Source organism: Rhea pennata, chromosome Z, assembly GCF_028389875.1.
Source record: "Rhea pennata isolate bPtePen1 chromosome Z, bPtePen1.pri, whole genome shotgun sequence".
NCBI classification, from domain to species: Eukaryota; Metazoa; Chordata; class Aves; order Rheiformes; family Rheidae; genus Rhea; species Rhea pennata.
Window position 1 is genome coordinate 42,964,686 of NC_084702.1, and position 22,041 is coordinate 42,986,726.

The following is a 22,041-nucleotide window of genomic DNA, read 5'->3' on the forward strand; positions in this document are numbered from 1 at the left end:
GAGATTGGCCATTTAAAGTAGTACTTAAGATGCCTAACATCCTTTGGGATCTTTTCAGAAGCTTTAGGAGCTTGATCTTTTAAACTGCAAGTCCTTTCAATCTCCTTGTAAGCAGTACAAAAGTATAGGATTGCACAAAGGCCCTGATTGTTTTCAAGGCTCCTCTGCTTTTTTTTTTTCCCCCTTCCCCTCATTCCTAATTAAACTTTTTTAAAAAATATAAAGTAAACAGCACTATGATGTCATGTGTAAAAGAATAAAGATTGGATATATCTTTAGATTACTGCTTTCACCTTACCTGGAAATGACTGTAAAAATGGGGAGGATTTTAATCTGCTGTCGAAGAGCCAGAATGTGTGTTTCTTTCTCAGTGTTTGGCTTCTGAGCACTGCTGTAGATTGAAGAAAAGACATATGTAGTGTTGCATCCTCAAATTTGCAAGGGTCTAGCCTCCAATTTCTGCACCTGTTTTGACATGCCTTCTGCGGTTTTCTTTCTTTCAGTCTCCTGCAAACTGCGAAGGGTAGCCACAAGCGACGCAAGGCAATAAGCAGGGACCACATAGGGTGCTAATTTCAGAAATCAACAACAGTTTTTTTTTTCTTTGTGAAATGCAGAATATTCTGTAGTATTTCCAAGAGTAGTGTTGTTAGAGGTGATCTTCCGTCTGACTACAAAAGTGAGTGAATAAATATGTCCTGTAAATATCAAATAAAGTTTGAGACAGCTTGATAGAAATATTTTACATTTATTGGAAGAGTACAGTAAAAAGGGGACTGCAGACTCATTAGTGGTAACTGGTCCAGCAGAAAAGACAAGGGGCTATTCAAAAATGGTCTGCAGTTTACAAGAATAGTGAAATTCTGTTTTGTAACAGCCTAGGAAAATAAAAAGTTAGCTTAAGTTCAAACGTGTAACTTTAAAGTATATAAAAAAATTGGCAAATAAATAAAAGTTAAAATGAAGATCTATTTAAAATTATAAAGGAGAGAACACTGACAACTGTATTATATAGTTATCATTTCAGACTTGCTTAAAAGCCAGATAAACTCACAAACGTCTTTTTTTTTTCTTTTTTTTTTTCATGTGTAGTTTTGGGAAGAAGCACCCATTTCCAGTGTTATGTATTATCGATCTGTTTCACAAATATATTATTAAAAAAGAACAAAGAGTATAAAAGGTGCTTTACCTGATATTAAACTTGCTGGTGCACACTTTGGCACAAACTGGAAAAAAAAATCTAAACACGTTTGCAAATGGTATCCGTGCCTAGCTCAAGGTTACATGAGTCAAAAGCTCTGTGTATGCTAGTGGGTCAATGAACCAACCTTTCTTCCTGCGTCAACACCCCTCCTCCTTCTCCAGTTGCCCATGATTGTATGAAGGAAAATTATGTAGTTGGAAAAACAGCAGTCTTCATCTTTAGATGTCTTGCAAACATGCATGTAACTTACTTACAATCTTTTAACAGGAGGGAAGGCTATATGTTTGGTTTTGGCTTTCAGTCCTCAAGCTTTCTTTGTAGAAATCTGTCTCCTGTGTGATGAGCCTAAACCCTGAGTTTTTCCTATTTCATGTTTTTAGTATTTTAGTAAAATCTAGGTGGGAAGCTCAGTGGAAAAAAATAAGTTGTGCCAGTTACAGGTAATGACTAAAAATTAACAGTGGGAACAAGCATGTCCTAGCTGGTTGGTATACTGAAGGGTCTGAATCTGTGGCATGACCAAGAGAAGATGGAAGGAAGGAAGATAATGCAGAGTCCCCATTGTATATCTCTTTTCATTTATGCCTGCATAGTGACAAACAAAAAATGTTGTCACTATCTCTCCTTTAGCACTACAGCTTAAGGTGTTGTAAGGAACTGACCACTCTGGGGATACAGCAAACTTCCAATTTCCAGTGGATTTATTGGTGATTTGTAGCAAGCATAAGCATGTTACAAAAAGATTGCATACAGAGTGCAAGACATTCTCTGTGGCATCCTTGCTGCATCTATGCTACATGTCAGAGTGGCTGAAAGTACCTGAACTGGCTACTTTAACTGAGTAGTTTCACTGATAACCTGGAGTGGAATGAAGGTACAGTTCTACCTTTCTGTATAATTCAGAATACTGCGGTTCAAAATATATGAAAGGTTAATTGAAACACTGATATTTTAAAATTTATTAAGCCATATCAACTTAGTTGCCCACTGAAAGATTAGGTGCTCTGCAGACTTTACTGACTTAGCAATGCATCTTGTTTGAATTTGCAAGTCTCAGAATGGGGGTGCATGTGGTGTGCGTGTAGGGTTAAAACTCTGCACTGGGGAATGGCATCCGTTGTCTTTTACAGTGTGATCAAGTCATGATGTGTTCTGGGTTCGTAACTCAACTATGTGCCTCACCTTGGCTTTGCAATTGCTTTGGTTTTTCATACAAACACATTGCCACCTGTATAAAGCTAAACACCAGTATGATATTTTTGAGTCAGAGATAACCAGGGATGGATAAGAACTTTTGTTTTACAAGAGTAACTTTCTTGAAGTAAGTGAATGGGGAGTATATGTAGTATGAGGAACCATCAGTGTACAGTAATGCCTGAGAGATGCAAAGGGCCAGAGGCTTCTGGTGTACAGCCCGGCTAGACTTGGTGTTAGCCTACAGCACCCCTCCTTAAAGGGCACAAAGATTCGTTTCTAACTAACTGAGGCACAAGATCATGGAGAACTAGTTTACGTAACAGTAATACAAGGATTTTGTGTTGCTACTGCATTTAATATTTATGGATTTTCTTACATGTTGAGAAAGACTAAAATGACTGAGCTGGCTGTATAACACAACAGTGTAGATCTCTTTCTTACTTTTTAGTGGTGGAAACCACTTGCTGATAGCCTCAGTGCATGTAATCTAGGAATGACCACTGATTGATCTGATTTTTCTTTTAAAAAGCATAATTGCCTTAACTTGATGAAGGGTTTCAGTGGAAGAACGCATGCTGTGTGTGTTATTAGCTATGTAGCTGAAGTTCTGTGAATGGGGTAATCTGCCACCTTTTTTAGTTCTAAAATTAAATGACAGTTCCAAATAGTGGCAATTTAGGAACACTTTTTTTCAAGCCACCTTTGCCTGTAATACTAAGTGTCCTTAGTTACTGTATGGACACAGATGTATGTCGATTCATATGTATGAACACAAAGCAAGCTGTTGCTAGTTCACAGATTTTTCAAGTTTTCACTCTTACAATCTCAGTCAAGTGTATTTTTATTTACTATTTTTTTTTAAATATAGCCAATGGTTTCTAATTTAGAGAAGGCATATATAATCTGAGATCTACAAATGAAATACTCTCTTATAGCTATAATCTGAGACAGCTCCAAAATAACAATGGGTCTAGCTTGCAATCTGATTAGTGCTTCACCTCCTGCCCCCATAAAAAAAAAAAATAAAAAAAATAAAAAAAAAAACTAAAAAAATCAAATTTAAGTCCTCCTAAATGATGTCTGTAAAAATGGTGTTCTAGAATAGCTGATGTTCTAAAACACAACTTCCTGAAAATGAAAGAACTCAGAATTAATAAATGCTACACTTGGACATATATTCCAGTTATTTAGAATTCTATGTACAAGAGCGTTATAGGGACATTAGAGTAGCTTTTGCATATTGGTGGAGACAGCATTCCCTTAGAACAGTAAATATATTTCTTGGAGCACTCTCATTTTATCAAATTAATAGTAAGGCTGAAATACAGAAATCACTCTTGCTTATTTAACTTATTTATAGACAAAGAATAAAAAACAACTTGGTTTCTAGAATCAAAGGTTTTTTTTTTTTTTTTTGAATTAGCTGTTCACTTGAAGATACAACATGTAGCTTCTAACTCCTATGCTAACTTCCCCCTCCACCCCCGATCTACTCAGTGTATTTCTGCAGAGAAACACCTTACAATACTAATAATTTCCTGAAGCTTGGCAAAACTCCTTAGTATGACTCTGACTTCATAGATAAAACAGTCTGAATGTGAGACTAGAGATGAATGAAACTTGGAGAACTGTTGATTCTCTTATACAAATAAAAAGAATGCGAATTTTCTGCAAAAGCATGTTAGTTTAAAAATTTATCTTTCTTTGACGTATGCATTAAAGTCATGGAATAGTAAGAGCAGGGAAAATACAGTTCGTGTTCTTCTCATTCTTGAAAATGATAATAAAATCTTATTATTCTCAAGTTGCACAGTCTAGCCTTAGAAGGGGGTAAAATGCCAGTGAGGGAGGAAGCACAGAGCCCATCCACGCTTGCACTGTGGTATCTTTTTGTACAAAATCTTTTTATTTGCCCCGTCTGCATCTGTTACTTATTTTCTGTGCCCCTTAACCCATTTTCTTTTTTCTCACTCTTAGAAACTACTGGTTCTAGGAGGGGCAAGAGGTGTCTTTTATAATACAGACTGTTTAGTTTATGAACCATTTCAGATATCCCCTGCAAAGAGGCAAAGTAGCTGTTAGGTGAGGATCGAGAACTCTGTTGACCCATGGCTGACTTGTGTTCTTTTCTGCTCTTGATAACAAGAGAAAAGCAAATACCATGTGGAGTTTCACACCAAATTCTTGAGTAACTTCCAAGCAAAAAAGAATAAAATCTGATCAGGGAATCGCACAGCAACAGGATAGGCTAAATATAAGATTTAAAAAACAGTAAAGCAGAAGAGGCATTGTACTGATAAGTGCTAACAAAAACAGGGAATACTTTATTTTCCAGAGAAGGCAATGCTTTCTGGAGGATTAATATGTTTGGTGTTGTGCAGTGACTGAGAATCAACTAAAACTTAGTACTAACCTGTACTGTTCTCAAAAGGCCAATAATTAACTGTTCTGTATGGTGCTTTGTATCATAAACATAATGAATGCGCTTACTGAACTTGAGATTTTAAAGAATCATGAGAGTTATTAGTCAGAACTTGCTATATCTTTCAGTTGAAAGACTATTACCTTCCTTGGTCTGAAACTGAAGTTGGGTGTTAATAATGCACTAATATGCAACATTGAAAAGTATGTAGAGCTGGAAAGCAAAATCTCTTTACCAGCTTCAGAAAAGAAAGAGTGGCAATACTTGAATGACAGTGTTCAAAATGTGATACGAGAAAGGATTTTTATGTTTTCAACTTGCAATTTTTATCTTTTAAAACTTTTTCTTAGCTTTTAGGAAGAAAAACTATCATGGGTCAATTCTAGTACAAGAAAGTGACCTCCAGATTAGAAATAATATTCTTTTATTGGAGTTACTTTTATAGAAACTGGATAGGTTTCTGAGGCTGATGCATTTTTCTTGTACAGTTTTTACTGATGAGGGCTTAAGGACCCCATATTTATTACAGCAATTCTGCAGAAGAAAAGTAGAAGAAAAACTTTTAATAGAGCCTATGTTTGACATTTACTAGATCACTCTTAAAAAGTGATGGTCATTTGGAAGTTAAGGAATAGTGGACTTCCACCTCTGCCTTTTAATTGCAAATTAAAATCCTATGTTCTTGAAAGTGAAGGACTGCATGAATAAAATTATTTAAAGAGTACCTTGGTTGGTAGTAGAGGTATTCTTCCCTCCACATTATCTTGACTTTCCTAGCTGGACTGCTTCCAGCACTATCATGTATCCTCTGGTGTTTCAGGAAAAATAATTAATTAGTGAGCTCTTAGTTTAACAGCCAATTACTTTATGCTTAGTTACATGTTACAAATGTAACATTTATGTTACAATTTATGTTACAAATACAAGTGCATAAGAAACATTTTTGGATTCTCTGAATTAGTCTCTTTCTTTTTATTCCATTTTTGTAACAAGTTATCAGTACTTATCACAACCAACTGTTTTCCTAACTGACTACTGCTCTTGAGGATCATGTTTGATGACACTATTTAGACACTAACTTGTCTCCAAATATTTTGCAGTTGCAAGTGGTCAATGGCACTGGCATTTAGAGGATGTGACAATAAGAATACTGGAAGCAAGCCTAGTAATTAATCACTGTTGTTACTGCCTATGCAGCAACGTGTCTGAGAAAATTCTCTTGGATGGGGGAAACAGTTTCAAATGCCTCTGGGCTTTCACTGCTCTATTTAACCTAAGGAAGATTTATTATTATTATTATTATTATTATTATTAACTTCACAATAAAGAGGGGATAATGAAATCGTAACTTCATAGTAAGTTTTAGGGATGTGCTTGTAGCATTTGATCAAGCATAAAAGACAAAGAAAGACATGGAGGAAAAAAGAAAATCTTATGTATGAATAAACTAACATTTCCTTAAACAGTTTTCTGTTCAAAGATGAGGCTTATTTTTGAAACAGCACTTTTTACTGGAAGCTTTCTGGTTACGTACTTTCCAAAAAAACTTTAAAGTGTTTAACACTGTGAAAAGGCAGGTTTTTGTTAAAGTTAGCAAGCAAAAATGCAAAGAAACTAGTTGCTAAAGGAAACTAATGAAAATGTACACTTTAAAAGAGAATGTATTGGTGAAATGTTGACTCTGCAAGACCATGCCTTGATTGAAGCAAACTCTGTTTTCAGACATGATGCTTTTCATTTTTTTTACTTTCTATAACATTGAAATACATATGCATAGGAATCCTAATGATTTCACTGATGACTGAACTCTGATGCTACTACAAATGCTCAATTTCTACTGAAAAAAAAATTAAATTAAGGATGCATTACTGGCCTTCAAAACAATCTTTTTAGAAACTATGACTGTAATTCTTTGGAAAAAGATGAAAGTTACAGATAAGCTGTAGAAGTCCATCTCATGTACCAGACTTTGTATTTCTAACTGACCCAGACAATACTCAGAGTCTCTCCCATTTAACAGCCTAAACAACTTAGAAGCCCCTTGGATTGCCCCTGGCTGGGACAGCGCAGATGCAAGAATCTACTTGAAACACTGTACTTGCAAAGGTGACCTGGTTTCCCTTCTTTGTAACTGCCTTAGAATATACAAAGTATTGGGTAAACAAGCCAAATAAATAACCAGTATCTGGTCTTAAGGTATGAACAATGCAAGACTTCTTAAGTCATTAAAAGTCCACAGAAAGCTGATATGACAGCTTTGGTTCATGAATACCATGTCTAGCTTTCAAATTTCATCATATGGCAGTTTTGTTTGTGAACTCCCCTGCAGTAAGTTTACAAAAACTTAAAAACAGTATTCTATCTATAGGTATACTTGGCATGGATTCCACTTCCTAAAGTGTATAATTACAGTAATTACTATTGAGGCATGACAAATTATGCCACAAACCCTGCCAAATCAATGATAAGAAAACACTTCAAATGATCTGAGACACATATCTGTGTTTAAATTTATTCAATGCCTATGAACTCATTCTGGTCATCTCCCAGGGAGCTGCTATTTTTGAACTGAACTGTTGCCTACTTCAGGAATGATAATATTTTTTTGTTGCTGTAGATATCCCATGTTTTAAAAAGCCTTTCATTTTAAACAGCTGTATGATATGAATTACAAACATTAACTATTTCAGAGTAAAATATGAATACAATTTTTATCTCTATGTGAAAGTCAGGATGGTGTTCAGTTAATTTAAGACAAACAGTATTTTTTGCTGTCAGGAAGGTATGTATCAAAGACGTAAGTAATCCCTATTATAGGAAAAGAATGTTAACTCTCCAAAGAAGCCATGAATGTTGACAAGAGAAGACACTGTTGTCCTTACTTACAGATGTTAGTGGTGCATAGATAAGGACCTGCAGTTGGATGATTCTTGGATTTGGAACTTGGATTTTTACAAATGTTGTTGCACATTCCTTGAATCTTAGTACACTTGTACTCATGTTAGCATACTGGCAAATTAAGGCACAAGCTTTGTGTAATATTTAAAAGCATACAAGCTGACAAAAAAGTTTTCAGTTGCTTTCTGAAACATGTCTTTGGGCTACTTGTAAGTACAGTAGAAAGTAAATATGTCCAGTATGCTTATAAGAATATCTAAATTTATGCCACTAAAATTTTCAAGTGCTAGACCTTCATGTCTATGTATGTGCTCCCTTAGCTCCAAGAAAAAAACAGATATGGTCAAAAAGACAAGAAGCATTCATTGTTCCCTCTACTTAGCTGCTAGCGGTTCCACCTCAAACGAAGGTGATGTGCTCCAGCATGCTTATTCACTGTTTCGTTTGGACACCAACTTCAATGTAACAGACAAACTCTTCTAGACTACGTGTATTTTGGTCACACATAGCCCTTAAACGTTAACACTCACTACTACCACAAATACACTTTAAAGAGCAAAAACTGCTGTGGACAATAGGAAAGTCACCTTAACAGAAAGAAGAATGCAATCTAGCCACAGACTTTGCTACATCTCAGTTCCCCTTTCCCAGTGAAATAGGGCTAATAGACATTCCAGATGCTGTTTTACTTCCAGTCCCATTTCTTACTTGCACTAGCAGCAGCTGACAACCCTTGATCTGGTAATTCTTAGCTAACTCCTGGAGAAAGTTTAAGCACCTTAATCTGGAACAGGATGCTGTAACTTCTTCCTATCTCTCTGCAGGGCCCTGGAAAATAATCCCAGTTGCAAACAAGGCCAAGAGCCATACTAATAAACTGTGCCTTTCCTCCTCTGATTGCTGAGCCTTTATTCTGTCTGGAAGAATGTTACTTTTAGACAAGCTTTTTCCTTTCTGACGGCATTTACAGCTCCCTCTCCCCAGTGTTCTGAAATCTGATTGTAATGATTTAAGAAAGTTAAAAGAAGGTTAATGTGTCTATTCTGCCTTCTTGTTCAGCCTGCCAGAGTCTTAGAACATCATAGGTCCTTATTTTGCTTTTGTGAACAATTTCCGTATGCCATAGAGAAGTAGCCTTTTTTCTTCGGACACTATGCATGGAATGTATTTTGTTTTGCATATGCTTTTGCAGACTCCAGTTGCATACGGAAAATCGTTATAAATTTAAGGAAAAACATTCAAGATCAAAAGCAAATTTAGCCATTCGCATTCTTTACCTCTCTCAAATCAGTATAATTGGTTATCATCTATCATATTAGATATAACCATATCTATATTGGTTATCATCAATTGCATGCTGCAATTGTTAGCAAACCTTGTTGCTGGCCTTTTCTACATGTTTGCATCAACAGCTTTCACTTATTCTTTGGAGGGCAGGTGATTTGCAGTATTTCCTAACCATGTATGTATAGTCAGGACTTGATATTGGCCTTTTCATTTCTTAAATAAACATAGGTCATTGCAAAGGAGATATATTACCAAAATCTGGTGACTTCATAGGAAAAAAGCAGTAGTTTAAGTAAATCATATCCAAAGTCAGAAGTATTTACTATAATGTGGTAAGAAATGCAGATGTAACTCTTAATTTCTACAAAAGAAAATTCGCGGTTTAGTTAATACATTTGTATCCAGAATCTTAATCAACCTTCATCCTTAAAGCAAAGCATCGTTTGAAAATATTGTTCAGTTGCAGAAAGAATTTAAAAAATACAAAAATTTCTCGTTGAAATACTTGTTAAAACCTGCTTTCAGTTTTAAGGCTATCGTGTATGACACAGTCACCACATCAGAGCGCCATTGATGTTGATAGCTGGGACAGGGATAACAGAAAGAGAACACAGTATAAAGTAGAAAACCTCTGAAAAATGTCACTAGCAGTTACTTGCTGTAAAATAGATAGAAGCCACAGTCTCTTAATTCTATATTATGTGCTTTTCTATTTACATGTATCCTAATTGACAATATTACTGTGACTGGATATATAGCATTTGGCAGAATATGTCTTTAATGCAGGTGTAGACATCATTCAAGGTGGTACACTAGCATATAAAAACAGTTAATTTTAAAGTAACCCTAGAAGAATATTGCAAACAATGCTGTATAAACGCATAGTGTTTGAGGGGAAAATATTATTTCACTGGAAAATAAAGTCCCGCAGATTGAGTTTGGCACTAGTTTATCACTATGTCACTTTCTTTTTGATGGAAGACAACTCTTTCTGAATCTCACTGAATTTTGGCCGATTTTCAGGTTTGTAGTCCCAGCACCTCTGCATTATTTTATATATTTCTTCTGGACACTTTTGTGGTGCTGACATTCTGTATCCTGGTAAAGGGAAAAATATTTAGTGTTGAAAAATGATACATATTGACAAATCTGAAAAAAATGACGTAAGTTCAAGATGATTGCATACAAAAACCTTGATGGTAAATTTCACTCAACTTGTAATACGAACAAAGTCTTCAATATATTACCCATTTGACTTGGCTAATTAGCCAACTCATCTAAGCTCAGCTACCAGTAATATCTAAGTTGGCTGTGGTAAATTCCCCATATGCTTCTGTCATCACTAAGTTACAACGTGCTTACATTTGTTTCCTGAATCTGAGGATGTAGCTACCTATTAAAGTTTTGGTTCTGTCCCCCTCTTTTTCCCTACTGAGGAAATCAATAATGAACATTATGATGGGAGTAAATTTCTTTGCTCTCTTTTGCATCTACTTCTGTTCTCATGCTTCTCCCATTTTTTGCTCTCTGTAGAAGTTCCCTCTCCCATTTGTACTTTCTCCATCGCCCCTTTCCTCCCACTCTGTTCTCTTAATGTACTTTTATATTTTTCCATATCACCTTAACACTGCTGCTCTTATGGTTTGCTCATACAGGCAGTGGCTTGCCATAGCTCGGTGCTGCGATCAGCTGAAAGAAGTCTCTGACTTAGTGGAGGGCAGGCGAATGAACAATCACTGAATTAAGTTATCAGCTGATCATTCAGAAGCCACAGGTAAGTAACTGTTGTCCATACCTTGAGGACTTCCAAATTTTTGAAACTGTATCAATTTCAAGAGATTATTCTTCTCAGTGGATTTATACATAATCAGTACATAGGTGGTATGACTTGCTTTTATAAACACTCCTCTGCTCTGGAAAACATCAGATTTTTGCTTTGGCCTTCAAACTTCAGTGCTTGTGTGCAGTAATTATAATTAACAATAGCATTTTATATAAATCAACAAACTAGCTTTTTTTATCATTAGCGGTTTTACTAGCTTAGAACCTGTTTATGAATTACACAGTATTATTATGTAGAAGAGGAACAGCTTTGAAATGCCAGTAAAGATAATGAAAAGGAATCAAAGACCTGAAATCCTGCTCATAGTTATTTACTACTTTATTTAAAGCCTTTTGACCGTTTTTTAAGAGAGAATTGTGACAGTCACTGCTGAACCAGCTTGCCTATCTCCACTGTAATTGTTAAAATTTTGTCTGAAATGCTTAAAAAAAAAAAAAAAAAAAAGAACGATGCCATTTTTTTCCCTAGCAGTCGGGGAACATTTACAGCTGCATTAGCATTTTTAGCGTAATTAGCATAATTCATTCTGTTCAAGCTTTTGCTTTACACAGCAACCAATCCCTCTTTTTCATCTCACCTTTGAGGTCTGTAATGGTGAAAGCCAACACATGCTGTAAGTCTTTTCTCTTTTAAGTCACTGGTCAGTACCTTCCTTCTTGCAAGAAGCCTACAGATCACATTACTCCTTCCAAAAAACTAGACCTAATAATTAAATAGTCTAATAACATTTTTGCTGACGTTCCTAGATGACTCATATGTCATTTCTTTAGTATTTTTTTACTGTATGTATGAACAGCTCTATGAATCTGTACAGCATCTCTTTTGTGCAAATAACTACCTTTTTCCACTTGTTCTCGTGCTTGTTGGTTGGTCATTCCAGGGTAGGGGCACACTCCTAAACTGAAGGTCTCCCACAACAGGATTCCAAAGCTCCATACATCACTCTCAGATGTGTATCTCCCTAAGGAAAGGAGAGAAAAACAGTGACTTAACTTACAGAATATTTCTACTAATAATTCCCATTTTAGATAATTATAGACACAGATTTTCTGTAGAGGTATTATTTTGTCGGACTTTAAAGAGAATAAAGCTGTAGCGTCTAATGAACGTTCTTCAGTTACTCCTGTATTTCCTCTGCTGTTTTTCAAATGACAAACATAAATTATCTTAATACCTACGAATAAAATAAGCTAACTTAAAAGTTCCATGATTTTACAGACAGATTTGGTACATAAAAGCAGCACATGCTGGAGAATATCTCACCAGGTTGGTTATTTTCCATGTAAGTTAAGATTTTCTTTGACTCTTGCTGTGCAAAAATATTTTTTCTCCTAATATAAAAAGACAGGAAAATGTCAACTTTTTTTCCTTAGACTACAACCACTTTCAATTCTGAAGATGCTTTTCAAATACCTTTTCCAGTTACTTAACATAGCAGGGCAGTAAGTTGAGGAGCCAAAATCAATGGAGTTCTTAATTGCAAAGAGAGCCTGGATGCCTTACTCTGAGAAGCTACTCTCTGAAAATAAAAGTACTGTAAAGCTGTTTCAACTGTTGTTTAACTTGTACCTTGAAGAATGATGTGATCAATCAGCTAAACAAAATCTGGCCTACTGGTTCTGTTATCTTCAAATATGCTTCAGATAGATGGCAGAATTAAGATAGATAACTAAATTCCAAACCTCACTGCAGAATGAAAGCCTTCCATGAGGGTAGAAGGACAGCTGTTGGGGGAGATACTTCTGTTATTCCTGACTAGATTCACATTAAGAAGGACGCTGCATCTGGAAGTGACAGCTCCTAGTCCTTTGCATTAGAGACTATGAAAATATTATCTTAAAGATCCATTTACCACATTTCTTTTAGCACTTTTCATGGCTGTATTTCTTTGTTACATTCTATTTTATTCTGTAAGTGTCCTTATTCTTCAAAACATAGCTGTTCTTCCCAATGCATTGTCTGTTCATTAATGCTGAGCATTAACTAACCAGACTACCCTACTTCTGTTTCTTCCCCATCCTGCTGCTACATTTCCAGAATGGCCCTATAACCTTCTTGTTGTGTCAGATTTTCAGCTAATCCCTGAAAGCCCAATATTCTTCACTTAGACTGGAGAAAAGGAAGATATATGTAAATTAGTGACAGTTGGTGCTATGACAACTGTTCTGGCATCAAAAAGTTCAGTTTGCTCTTAAACTAAATACCATCTCCAGCTGTGCTACATTAGCAGACAGTAATTATGGACATTCACTATGCTGTTTGTAGTAAGATTAATTTTCTTGTCTACATATCAACTCTTTTCAGAGTTTGGCATCCAGTAATTTAACATTTTTCATTAAAGTCATTCAGTAGATACAAGATAAAGTGATTAGTTTTGTTTAAAAGAAAGTACAAATTCTGCAGTCAATAATCTTTCCCAGTATGATAATCTCTGGGCAACAAAGGGCATGCTCTTTCATAAACAAATAAATACAATAATTTATTAATGTTACAAAGAACCAAAAAATTTTACTGGAAAAACATATGCATTAAATATGTGTATTTTATTTTTGAGAGAATAGGAAGCAAAACTACCCATATCTTGGCCTAAGTATGTAATTTTACTAGGTACTTTTAAAGCAATTTCTTCACTTGCAGGAAGTGATGGAAATCATATAGCTCCAAATAAAAATAATGAGCTAGAATGGCAATGAACACTACTTAGTGAACTAAAGCTTAAGTCTTCCATAAGCTCAAGTAGCATCAGGATTTTATTCGTAACTTCAGGCACTGCTCCATAACCATTTGTCTTAATCTGGTTTCTAGAATTCCCAACATGTGTTTTGTCATCATTTTTTTTTTTTTTGTGACTGCTATTAATTTGTCATATAAAGTAAATCTAGAAGAGATTAAAAAAAGAACTTTGCTTTAAGCACTGTATCATTCGTGTAATAGCCAAATGACCCTGTTTCTCATTTTCCTTCAACCCATAAGTTTTTGCTGTTAAGAACTGACATGCTCAGTGGTTGTCATCTAGTTTTGAGACACTGCAAGTTTAGTTCTGTCTCATTCTTGTATCCCTGACTACTCTGAACGTTACCCAAATTACCATAGTACTTATGAACACATAATTAGAATGGTAAAACACAAACTAGTTATTTTTACTTGCACTTTTCGTGGGAATGAAAAAATATTCCATCAAAAATAACCCAGAAAACTTGCAAAACATAGTTAAAGCTAAATATTAGACTGCTGAACACTTTAACAAATGTTTGAGATAGATTATTTTCCAAACACTTCAGAAAGTCACTAAAATGGGTATGGAATTTGAGAATTTGAAGAGAACTGCATTCAAAACATGACATTCATTTAATATGCTGCTGCTTCACAGCCTACTTTACTCAGTAGAACTTATTTCTCTAGTTTCACCCATCAACTAAAAAGCAAAATCTGGCATCTTCTATTTTTGTTCTGAAGTTGCTACCTACATAGTATGGACCACTTCCCTCAATCTGAAATAACGGATTTTCCCCCCCGATACTAGCATAGCACCTTACAAAAATGCAGGTTAAGCTGCTTTTTTTTTTTTTTTTTTTTTTTTTTTTAAGTAATTCTATTTTTCTCTCATGCAATGGTTTATCTAATTGAGTGTTCTAGAATTTTCAAATTTTCTATTTTCAAAAAAAATGCTGGAATAATCACTGCCATAAATATGCAGAACTTGACATGTATTTTGTTAATGTTGATGTTAATGTTAAAGAACACAGGTCAGCCATGGGTCAACAGAGGTCTCGGTTCTCACCTAGCAGCATTACTAAAGTATTATTTTATTGTTAAGTAAGTCAGTAGCAGGTTTGATGTTGCTGCTTTGTTCTGTTTCAAGAAAAAATAGTATTTTATACATAACTTAAATGAAGCTGAAATATTAAACTACTTTGAACATTTGTTGTTCTGAGTTGGGCACAGGGAGGAAGAATATATGCTCAAATATTGTCAATGGTGTAATTCTCCTACATTTTATGCAGTATGTTTTTATGGCAAGAAGATAAATGCTAATCTTACCGTAGTTCAGAGCTTCTGGAGCAGTCCACTTGATAGGAATCTGCTTTAAGCCTGAAGATGAGTATACTCCATCATCTTCTTGACGAGACATTCCAAAATCACTTATTTTCAAAATGTTGCTTTCACCTACTAAGCAGTTCCTTGCAGCCAGGTCTCTAAGTTAAAACAAGAAGTAAACACGCACATTTTTACAGATTGAAAATTACTAAAAGTTATTTAAAATGTGAAGGCAAATTTGAAGTAGGTCCCTCCATCTTTTCTATCATAGCTGAATTTACCAGTAAAAGCGAGTATGTCACAGTATAGGTAAGGTTTCTAGAGACCAAATACATACACATTTCAATGCTGAAATAAGTAGATGCAAGAATCTGCTGTGGCTACATTGCCCATTGAGGTCACAGAAATGAATCTGCAGACTAAGAAATCAGATTTGATGCAAATGAGACAATTCCAAGAAGCAGCTTGAACCATGGTTCCCCTAATTGTGAAAGACACTGAGAAGCCAGAGATCTGGATCCATCTTATCACTACCAGCACTATAGGTTCCATCAAAAATAAAAAGCTACTCAGTATTGCACGAAAACATATTTGGCTTAGTGATGGATGAGAAGCCCAGAAAAATCAACAACCTTCCTTCCGCTTCCTCCACCTCAAAGATGCTTTTCAGATGAGGAGACAACCTATACTAATACGTGATAAAAGGACCAATGCAGCTGCTCTACAGCGTAAGTAAGTTTTGAATAATAATAAAATAGGGTTTTTGGAGAGAAAAGTGTTAGATAACAGAATTAAATCAGTAGCATCAGTTGCAATTCATGGGCAAAGTATTTTTTTTAACTAAATTGATAATTTAAATAGCAAAAATCAGTTGCTGTATGTGAATATTCCACAATACCTGCATTAGCTTTAATGTTTTGAATGGGAGCTGTAATATGGTTTTGAAGTGAATGCCTTAAGCATTCCCATTTACTGCACATTCATTGGTTTTGAAGAGCAGTTTAGGTGCAAGCAAACCAGATTTCATTTGGGAGGAGACTAACCTAGAACTCTGCCTAAGGCATGCACCAAATTTGTGTCTACACCTAATGCAGAAAGAAAGGTCTGAACCAGTGACTGGTCCTTCAAGCAGCTTCAAACTCCATGCATGATGGGGACGTTCAGACCAGGAGATTGAACTTGATTTAGTTCAAAGAAAAAATCCTGAGCCATATATAGTGATGTTAAAGCCCCTTCAACTACAATTGCTTTGATCTACTGATCCATACTGATATTGCACTACCTTGTTTCATATATACACAGAACCTCTTTTTCCAGGTAATTATTATAACGATTTTAAATTTGTAAGTATAGGAATCTCAAAGAACTTGTCAGGCAGTGAGAACATCTATGCCTCTTTGGCCTGATGCTGCATTAATATCAATGCAGTTGTTCTCACAGGTAGTGAAGATGCACCATTTAAAAATAAGTCTGAAATCAGTTTCCAGCTGAAGAAATAGACAAATGTGTAAAATGGTTTAAATGCACACTAAAGTGCATAGTTTGACATTAACATGTTGTATTGTCTGGCAAAAGTGAGAGCTGCAATGCAAAATCAAATTGTTATTGCTTATACTCATGTCTGTAAAATGTGTTACCAAGGAGTTTCAGGAATTCAGGACAAATGCTCCAACTGTATTAAGTCAGTAACATTTTCATCACTTTGCTCAATACAGTCTGGATGTTGTGCCAGACTGTACTGTGTGTTGAACTCTGTTTCTTATTTTTAGCATTTCTTGTTGAATTGTCCAGATTTCCCTATTTGTATTTATATACTTCAAACCATTTAAAAAAATACTGTTAGACTGGTATTTGTCTTCCTCATGCTCTTCTTTTTCACTTTGAGCATGTTGCTTAGATTTTTCTATATATGCCAAACAGTTTCTTCACTATTTCTCCTCATCTCTGACATGTTTTCTGATGTAAAATTAGGCTGATGCTATTGATATGTTTTCTTTAAAAGGATCTTGATACTTTTAAAGTCTAGATACAAGAAAAAATGGTGGAAGATACGTTTTGGCGACTGATTCGTTAGAGAACTTGTAGTTATCATCTGACAAAAGGGTCTCAAAAATATTAGCTCTATTGCTTTACATAAATAACAGCATTAATTTTCTTCCAGTTTCCAGGATTCTAATTAATTTTAAAATATCTTTAATTTATATAATGTTCTGCTTGCTGCTGATAAAAGGAGGTAGGGTATTTTGCAGCAGAGTATCCCTGTATACTCCCTGAAATCTGTATACCATTCTATTCACTATCTCATCCCTTTGGCATGACCAGCCTATTTCACGACGTTTAGTTGCTCTCTCTTCTAAATCTGTCCTGTCAGCCAGGTTTGGTGTGGAGGCCGTTCCATTGCATGCATTGAGAAACAAAAATATTCTTCCCTTTTCCACGAAGGGAAGAAATAGTCCTTTCTTACTCTCTTCTCCTCTCTCTTGAAATGGGCTTCAGGCAGAAGCATATTTTATTACAGTGCAGCATAGTCAAGCAGCAGAAAGGCTAGAAGTGATGTTGGCATAATGCTATTAAGGGGCTTATAGAAAAACCTTTACATCTTATCTTTCTGCATCAGTGAGTAAAAACAAAAGAAACTGTAAATATATAGGGTTAATGATTAGAAAACCACTTTGAAGAGTCAATATTACAGATGATAACTATCCTACTAAATATTTGTAATAACTCATCACACTTTCTAGATGATCTTTTAAAACAAATACGTTCAGTTTGTTTTCCTTCTCTTTAACTTCCCCCAAAGTAAACATCCTAAATAAGCACTGATACAGTTGCATGGAATTAGGTGCCTCTCTCTGTATAGGGCATTGTTTTTCTTTTCATACAGCATTTACTGCTTACTGCAGTAATTCCATAAAATCAGTATTACCATTATTAAACAAGAACAGAAATACTCACTATATCACATTATGAAAGCTATACAGAGTGGGCACAAATTACACTCAGCACCTGTTATAAAATCTCCTAGGGACATTAAAAACAAAGGAAAAAGCCCCTTACTCCAACTACCAAAGTGGAAAAAACTAATACGTAAAGCAGAAATATCACTTTTAAGCCCTATTCTAAAGTTTCTGTCAAGCACAAACACCTCATAGACTGTATATTGCTAATACAGGCTGGACTGCTGAAACTACAGCAGATAGCTCTAATGACTTTTGCTAAAAATCCAAAGCAATTTAAAGTGGAAGTGGAGGCAATTTCTGTGTGCAGGAATTGCTATCATCCAGATTCATGTGCATCAGTGAGGACTTAAACACCCTGGAAAGAACTGAACAGCAACAAATACCCAGCATTTCAATGGTATTCCACTTATTAAAACAAACAAACAAAAAAAAAAGAAACAACCCCACATTACAAAACCCACAGGACAGACAACTGCCTCACTGAAGAAATTAGCCTCTTCCCTGGACCAGGTAGTTAAAACATCCTCAGCTGATAAAAACAAGTAATTAGTGAACAAGATCAGTATACCTTCTTTGCACATTTAATTCAAAACTCTCCATTAGCTGATTAAAGAAGAAAGGGTGATAAGTCTACATGTGAAACTCTTGTTTTTTGTGGTCTACAGATACGCCCATTCTTTCAACCACTTCAGGTAACTTCCAGTGCTGGCTGGCTAATTAAACCAAAATAGATGTATTTCAAAAGTTCCTTGCTATGCACATGCTACTACTTTTTCCTCTGTGTGAAGACTATATCAGATGATAGTATCTAGTAACAGATCTGAAAACTAGAGAATCAGAAGCACATAATTCCAAATGCTCTACATTGGCCTTCTCTTCCTCACTTTATTTCTTCTTATTATTGTACTTACTTATGACATAATGAATACTAATGGAAAAATATTAACTATAATGCTAATCATTTTTCTAAGTTTCTCATATAACAACTCATCCATCTTCATTTTCACAGATGACTAGTGCTAGGACAGCAGAGACAACTCAAGCTAGCTGCAGTAGCAATTTCTTGATGATCTCTTGCTGTCCATATTTTTTGATGCTGTTTGTTTTTCTCAACTGTAAAATAAGTAATAAATACTTATCTACTCTAGCCAGTAGATAAGTTCCACAACTTATTTGTGACTTCATTCAAACCATATAATTGACATTTTATATCCATGAAAAATCACTTTACAAATTAAGTTCATTCAACTGTACAATAAACTATCCAGTTTCCTCAGTCCTGATAAAATAACAGTTTATACCATAGAGTCCAACTCTAGCAAAAACATTAGAAAAAAAAATTTAGTCACAGTCTTAGTGAAAATTACAATTTACTTTGACCACATCCTGATCATTACTAATGAGGAGGAGGATGGTGGACCTTGGGAAAGTTGTGGGTCTGAATAGTCCTGTGTAAGTAACATTGTAGCAATCCAACAATATTAGGACAACTAGAAAGTAGAAAGCATCTCCCAGAGATCCCCCAAAGCATAGCACATACAGGAATAATACCAATGCTGGATTCCCTGCTTGGATTTCAATACTTCCTATATCAAACCATCTATAGATAAACATTATCAAAATGAAATGCAGCCATTCCTATACTCTTGCACTGCTTGACAGAAACACTACAGGACATAACAGGCATGAAAATGGATAAATATACGCTAACCATGTTTTTAAAATATTCACTAGAAATCAAAATTATATGGGAAATTAAATATTCAAAAAGTGATTACCCAAGATGGAATTTGATCAAAACATAAGCTGATATTTTGTGCTCAAGAAAAGCAAACATAATTCACAATCAATCACAGAAATCCCTAGTTTTTGATTTCCAAAATCAGTAATACAGGTAAGGTTGCCTTACTGATGGTAAGGCAAATTCCATTTTCATGGAAAAGATGCCACGTGTGCTTTATTATTTACAGAAGCAACTAACAAGAAAAATAATATTAGAGCACTAGTTTGTTTGTACTAACACATCAGGGCGTTATTCAGTCTGTGTGATGACCTGGAACTTGCTACAGTCCTTGCCCTTTTATACAAGGAAAGCTTCTCAGTTTCACAGATAAATGTAATCTCTAATTAATTTCCAAATCGTTTGCTTATTCTGTTCTGTAGCATACTGTCAGAATATCACTGATGTCTCTGTGCAGGAGCATTAAATACTGGTTTTAAATTGTTTGCAAGCTTGATGAAATCTGAAAAGGCAGACCACCTCAAAGATGATAATAAAAAGATATTTACTTGGTCATTATACATCAGCAATAGAAAAGCTTTGCGTGCTGAATTTAAAGAAAATGTCTAAAGCGGATGAATTTTTAGCACTGACCTTGTGAGGATTAAGTTTTCTAGAGAATGAATTTTTCATTTTTGTTAAACAAAGCCATATTCCAATGTACATATTATTATGCATTAATAGTTTAAAAAAATCAGTTTAACGCTAATTATGAAAGCGGAGCATGAGAAACAGACAAAAAAACACTGCAAGTGCCCAAGCAACCAACTAATTCAAGAGCATTATTATAATACCATTACTATTATTTTGTCTTCTCTTCTCTTTTCATGATAGTAAACTAAAATTTAAAACATAGAACACAGGTTTCAGTGAAAAAGGAAATATTTAAAACTTTGACTCTCTTTCCACGTTAGAATTATGTACAGCTAGAGCCTACCAGAGCTATTCAGATCAGCTCAGACAGCAAACAAGTTTAGCCAGTGCTGTTCTTTCAACAGCTAACACCAATAATGTTGGTGAACATTGAACTCTGAACACCTTTATAAGAGTTGAATCTATTTATGCTCCTACCAGTAGAGAGGTATGTATTAAGATTTCACGAGTAACAGATGAATCTAGACTAATGTCCATATACTAAGAGATGATATAGTATTATAAAGGCATTAGATTCCAATATACGGTTTAATGCAGTTAGAAAAACAATAGCTAATCATCAGGGTACAAAGACATGAAGAATCCAGCGTAATTAAGGTACAACAGACTACATGTTTGTGAAACTAATACACAAGGAATAAGAAAGAAACCAAATAAATTAGGTTGATTAGAACTTAGGAAAGGAAAAGGCAGAGAAACAGTAGAATTAAATAGCACTAGACAAAAGGGTTAATATTGTAAGTAAGCTTTGCAGCTGGAATAAAAGGAAATGTCTCCTGAATTTTTAAGAGACAGATATAAAGGACACTAATAGAGAAGAATGAACTATGGTTTAAAGCAATTATTACAATGTTGGTCTTTCTTTTTTTAGTAAGGGAAGAATTTAAATGGATAGCACAGGTAACATATGCTAACTATGGACATCGGGCTGGCAGAGATGATACACAATAATATAAATTTGATTCATAATTTGCTAATCAGAGCAAAAACCACTTTGTAATTTGTACCTAGCAACATCTCTCTCCTACATGTCAAAGATAGATTGTCAACACGTGATTACTATCATGTTAAAATACTTTTTATTCCAGTAACAGTTCATGTTTTGCAACTGTCATAAAAGAATCTGAAATAAAGCTGAGTAGAAATGAAAATGAGAAATAGTCTGCTAATTGTCCTGGATAATTAAGGAAGATATGCAGTTAGCTGATCGGGAATATTTAAGAATTTTCATGAGGCTAGTAAATTACACAGAACTATACATAACATCAACTATCAGACACCTATTATAAAGCTATGGATTTACTGTACCTGGCTAACATTAAGTATTTCCACACAAATAATGTTCCAAAACTGCACTATAGATACACAGGATCCTCACTGATATTTTAAAGTTTACATCTATCAGCACTTGCTGTGGGCAAAGATAATGCAACAGATAACCCAAGGTTTAGCTAAGTATTTGCTAAACTCCTAAAATCTTCCTGCATAAAGAAAGAGCATCATTATTTGGACTGTCATATATTTTGAAAATTGCCTGAAAGACCAGAGTAAGCATTTTAATAAATGATAATGTACTGAAGTGTAAGGTGCCTGTTTTCATTTAGCAGCTTTACTAATGGTCTGGAGGAAATGTTAAACAGCAATTTTAATTAAATCTCCAGATGATATGAAATTAGGAACTGCTGCAAACACCAATAAGGGCAAAAATTAAATAAAAATAATGAAAAAATGAATGAAAAATGAAGAGAGAAATGTCTG

General features: G+C 34.9%; 1 protein-coding gene across 7 annotated transcripts in view; it reads right to left on the bottom strand.

Moving 5' to 3' along the window:
* Nucleotides 1–732: 732 nt before the first annotated feature.
* FER (FER tyrosine kinase) overlaps nucleotides 733–22,041 on the bottom strand; it is a 170,689-nt gene continuing 149,380 nt past the window's right edge. For 6 of the 7 annotated variants that reach the window (XM_062599090.1, XM_062599089.1, XM_062599094.1 and 3 more), the window contains 3 exons: nucleotides 14,893–15,047; nucleotides 11,690–11,812; nucleotides 733–10,106 (listed from right to left, as the gene is read on the bottom strand). In XM_062599090.1, coding sequence (XP_062455074.1) covers nucleotides 9,964–10,106; nucleotides 11,690–11,812; nucleotides 14,893–15,047 — 421 coding nt within the window. In that variant the 3' untranslated portion in view covers nucleotides 733–9,963. Of the gene's footprint in view, nucleotides 10,107–11,689; nucleotides 11,813–14,892; nucleotides 15,048–22,041 lie in introns of those variants that run through there. The other variant, XM_062599093.1, reaches the window with a different exon arrangement.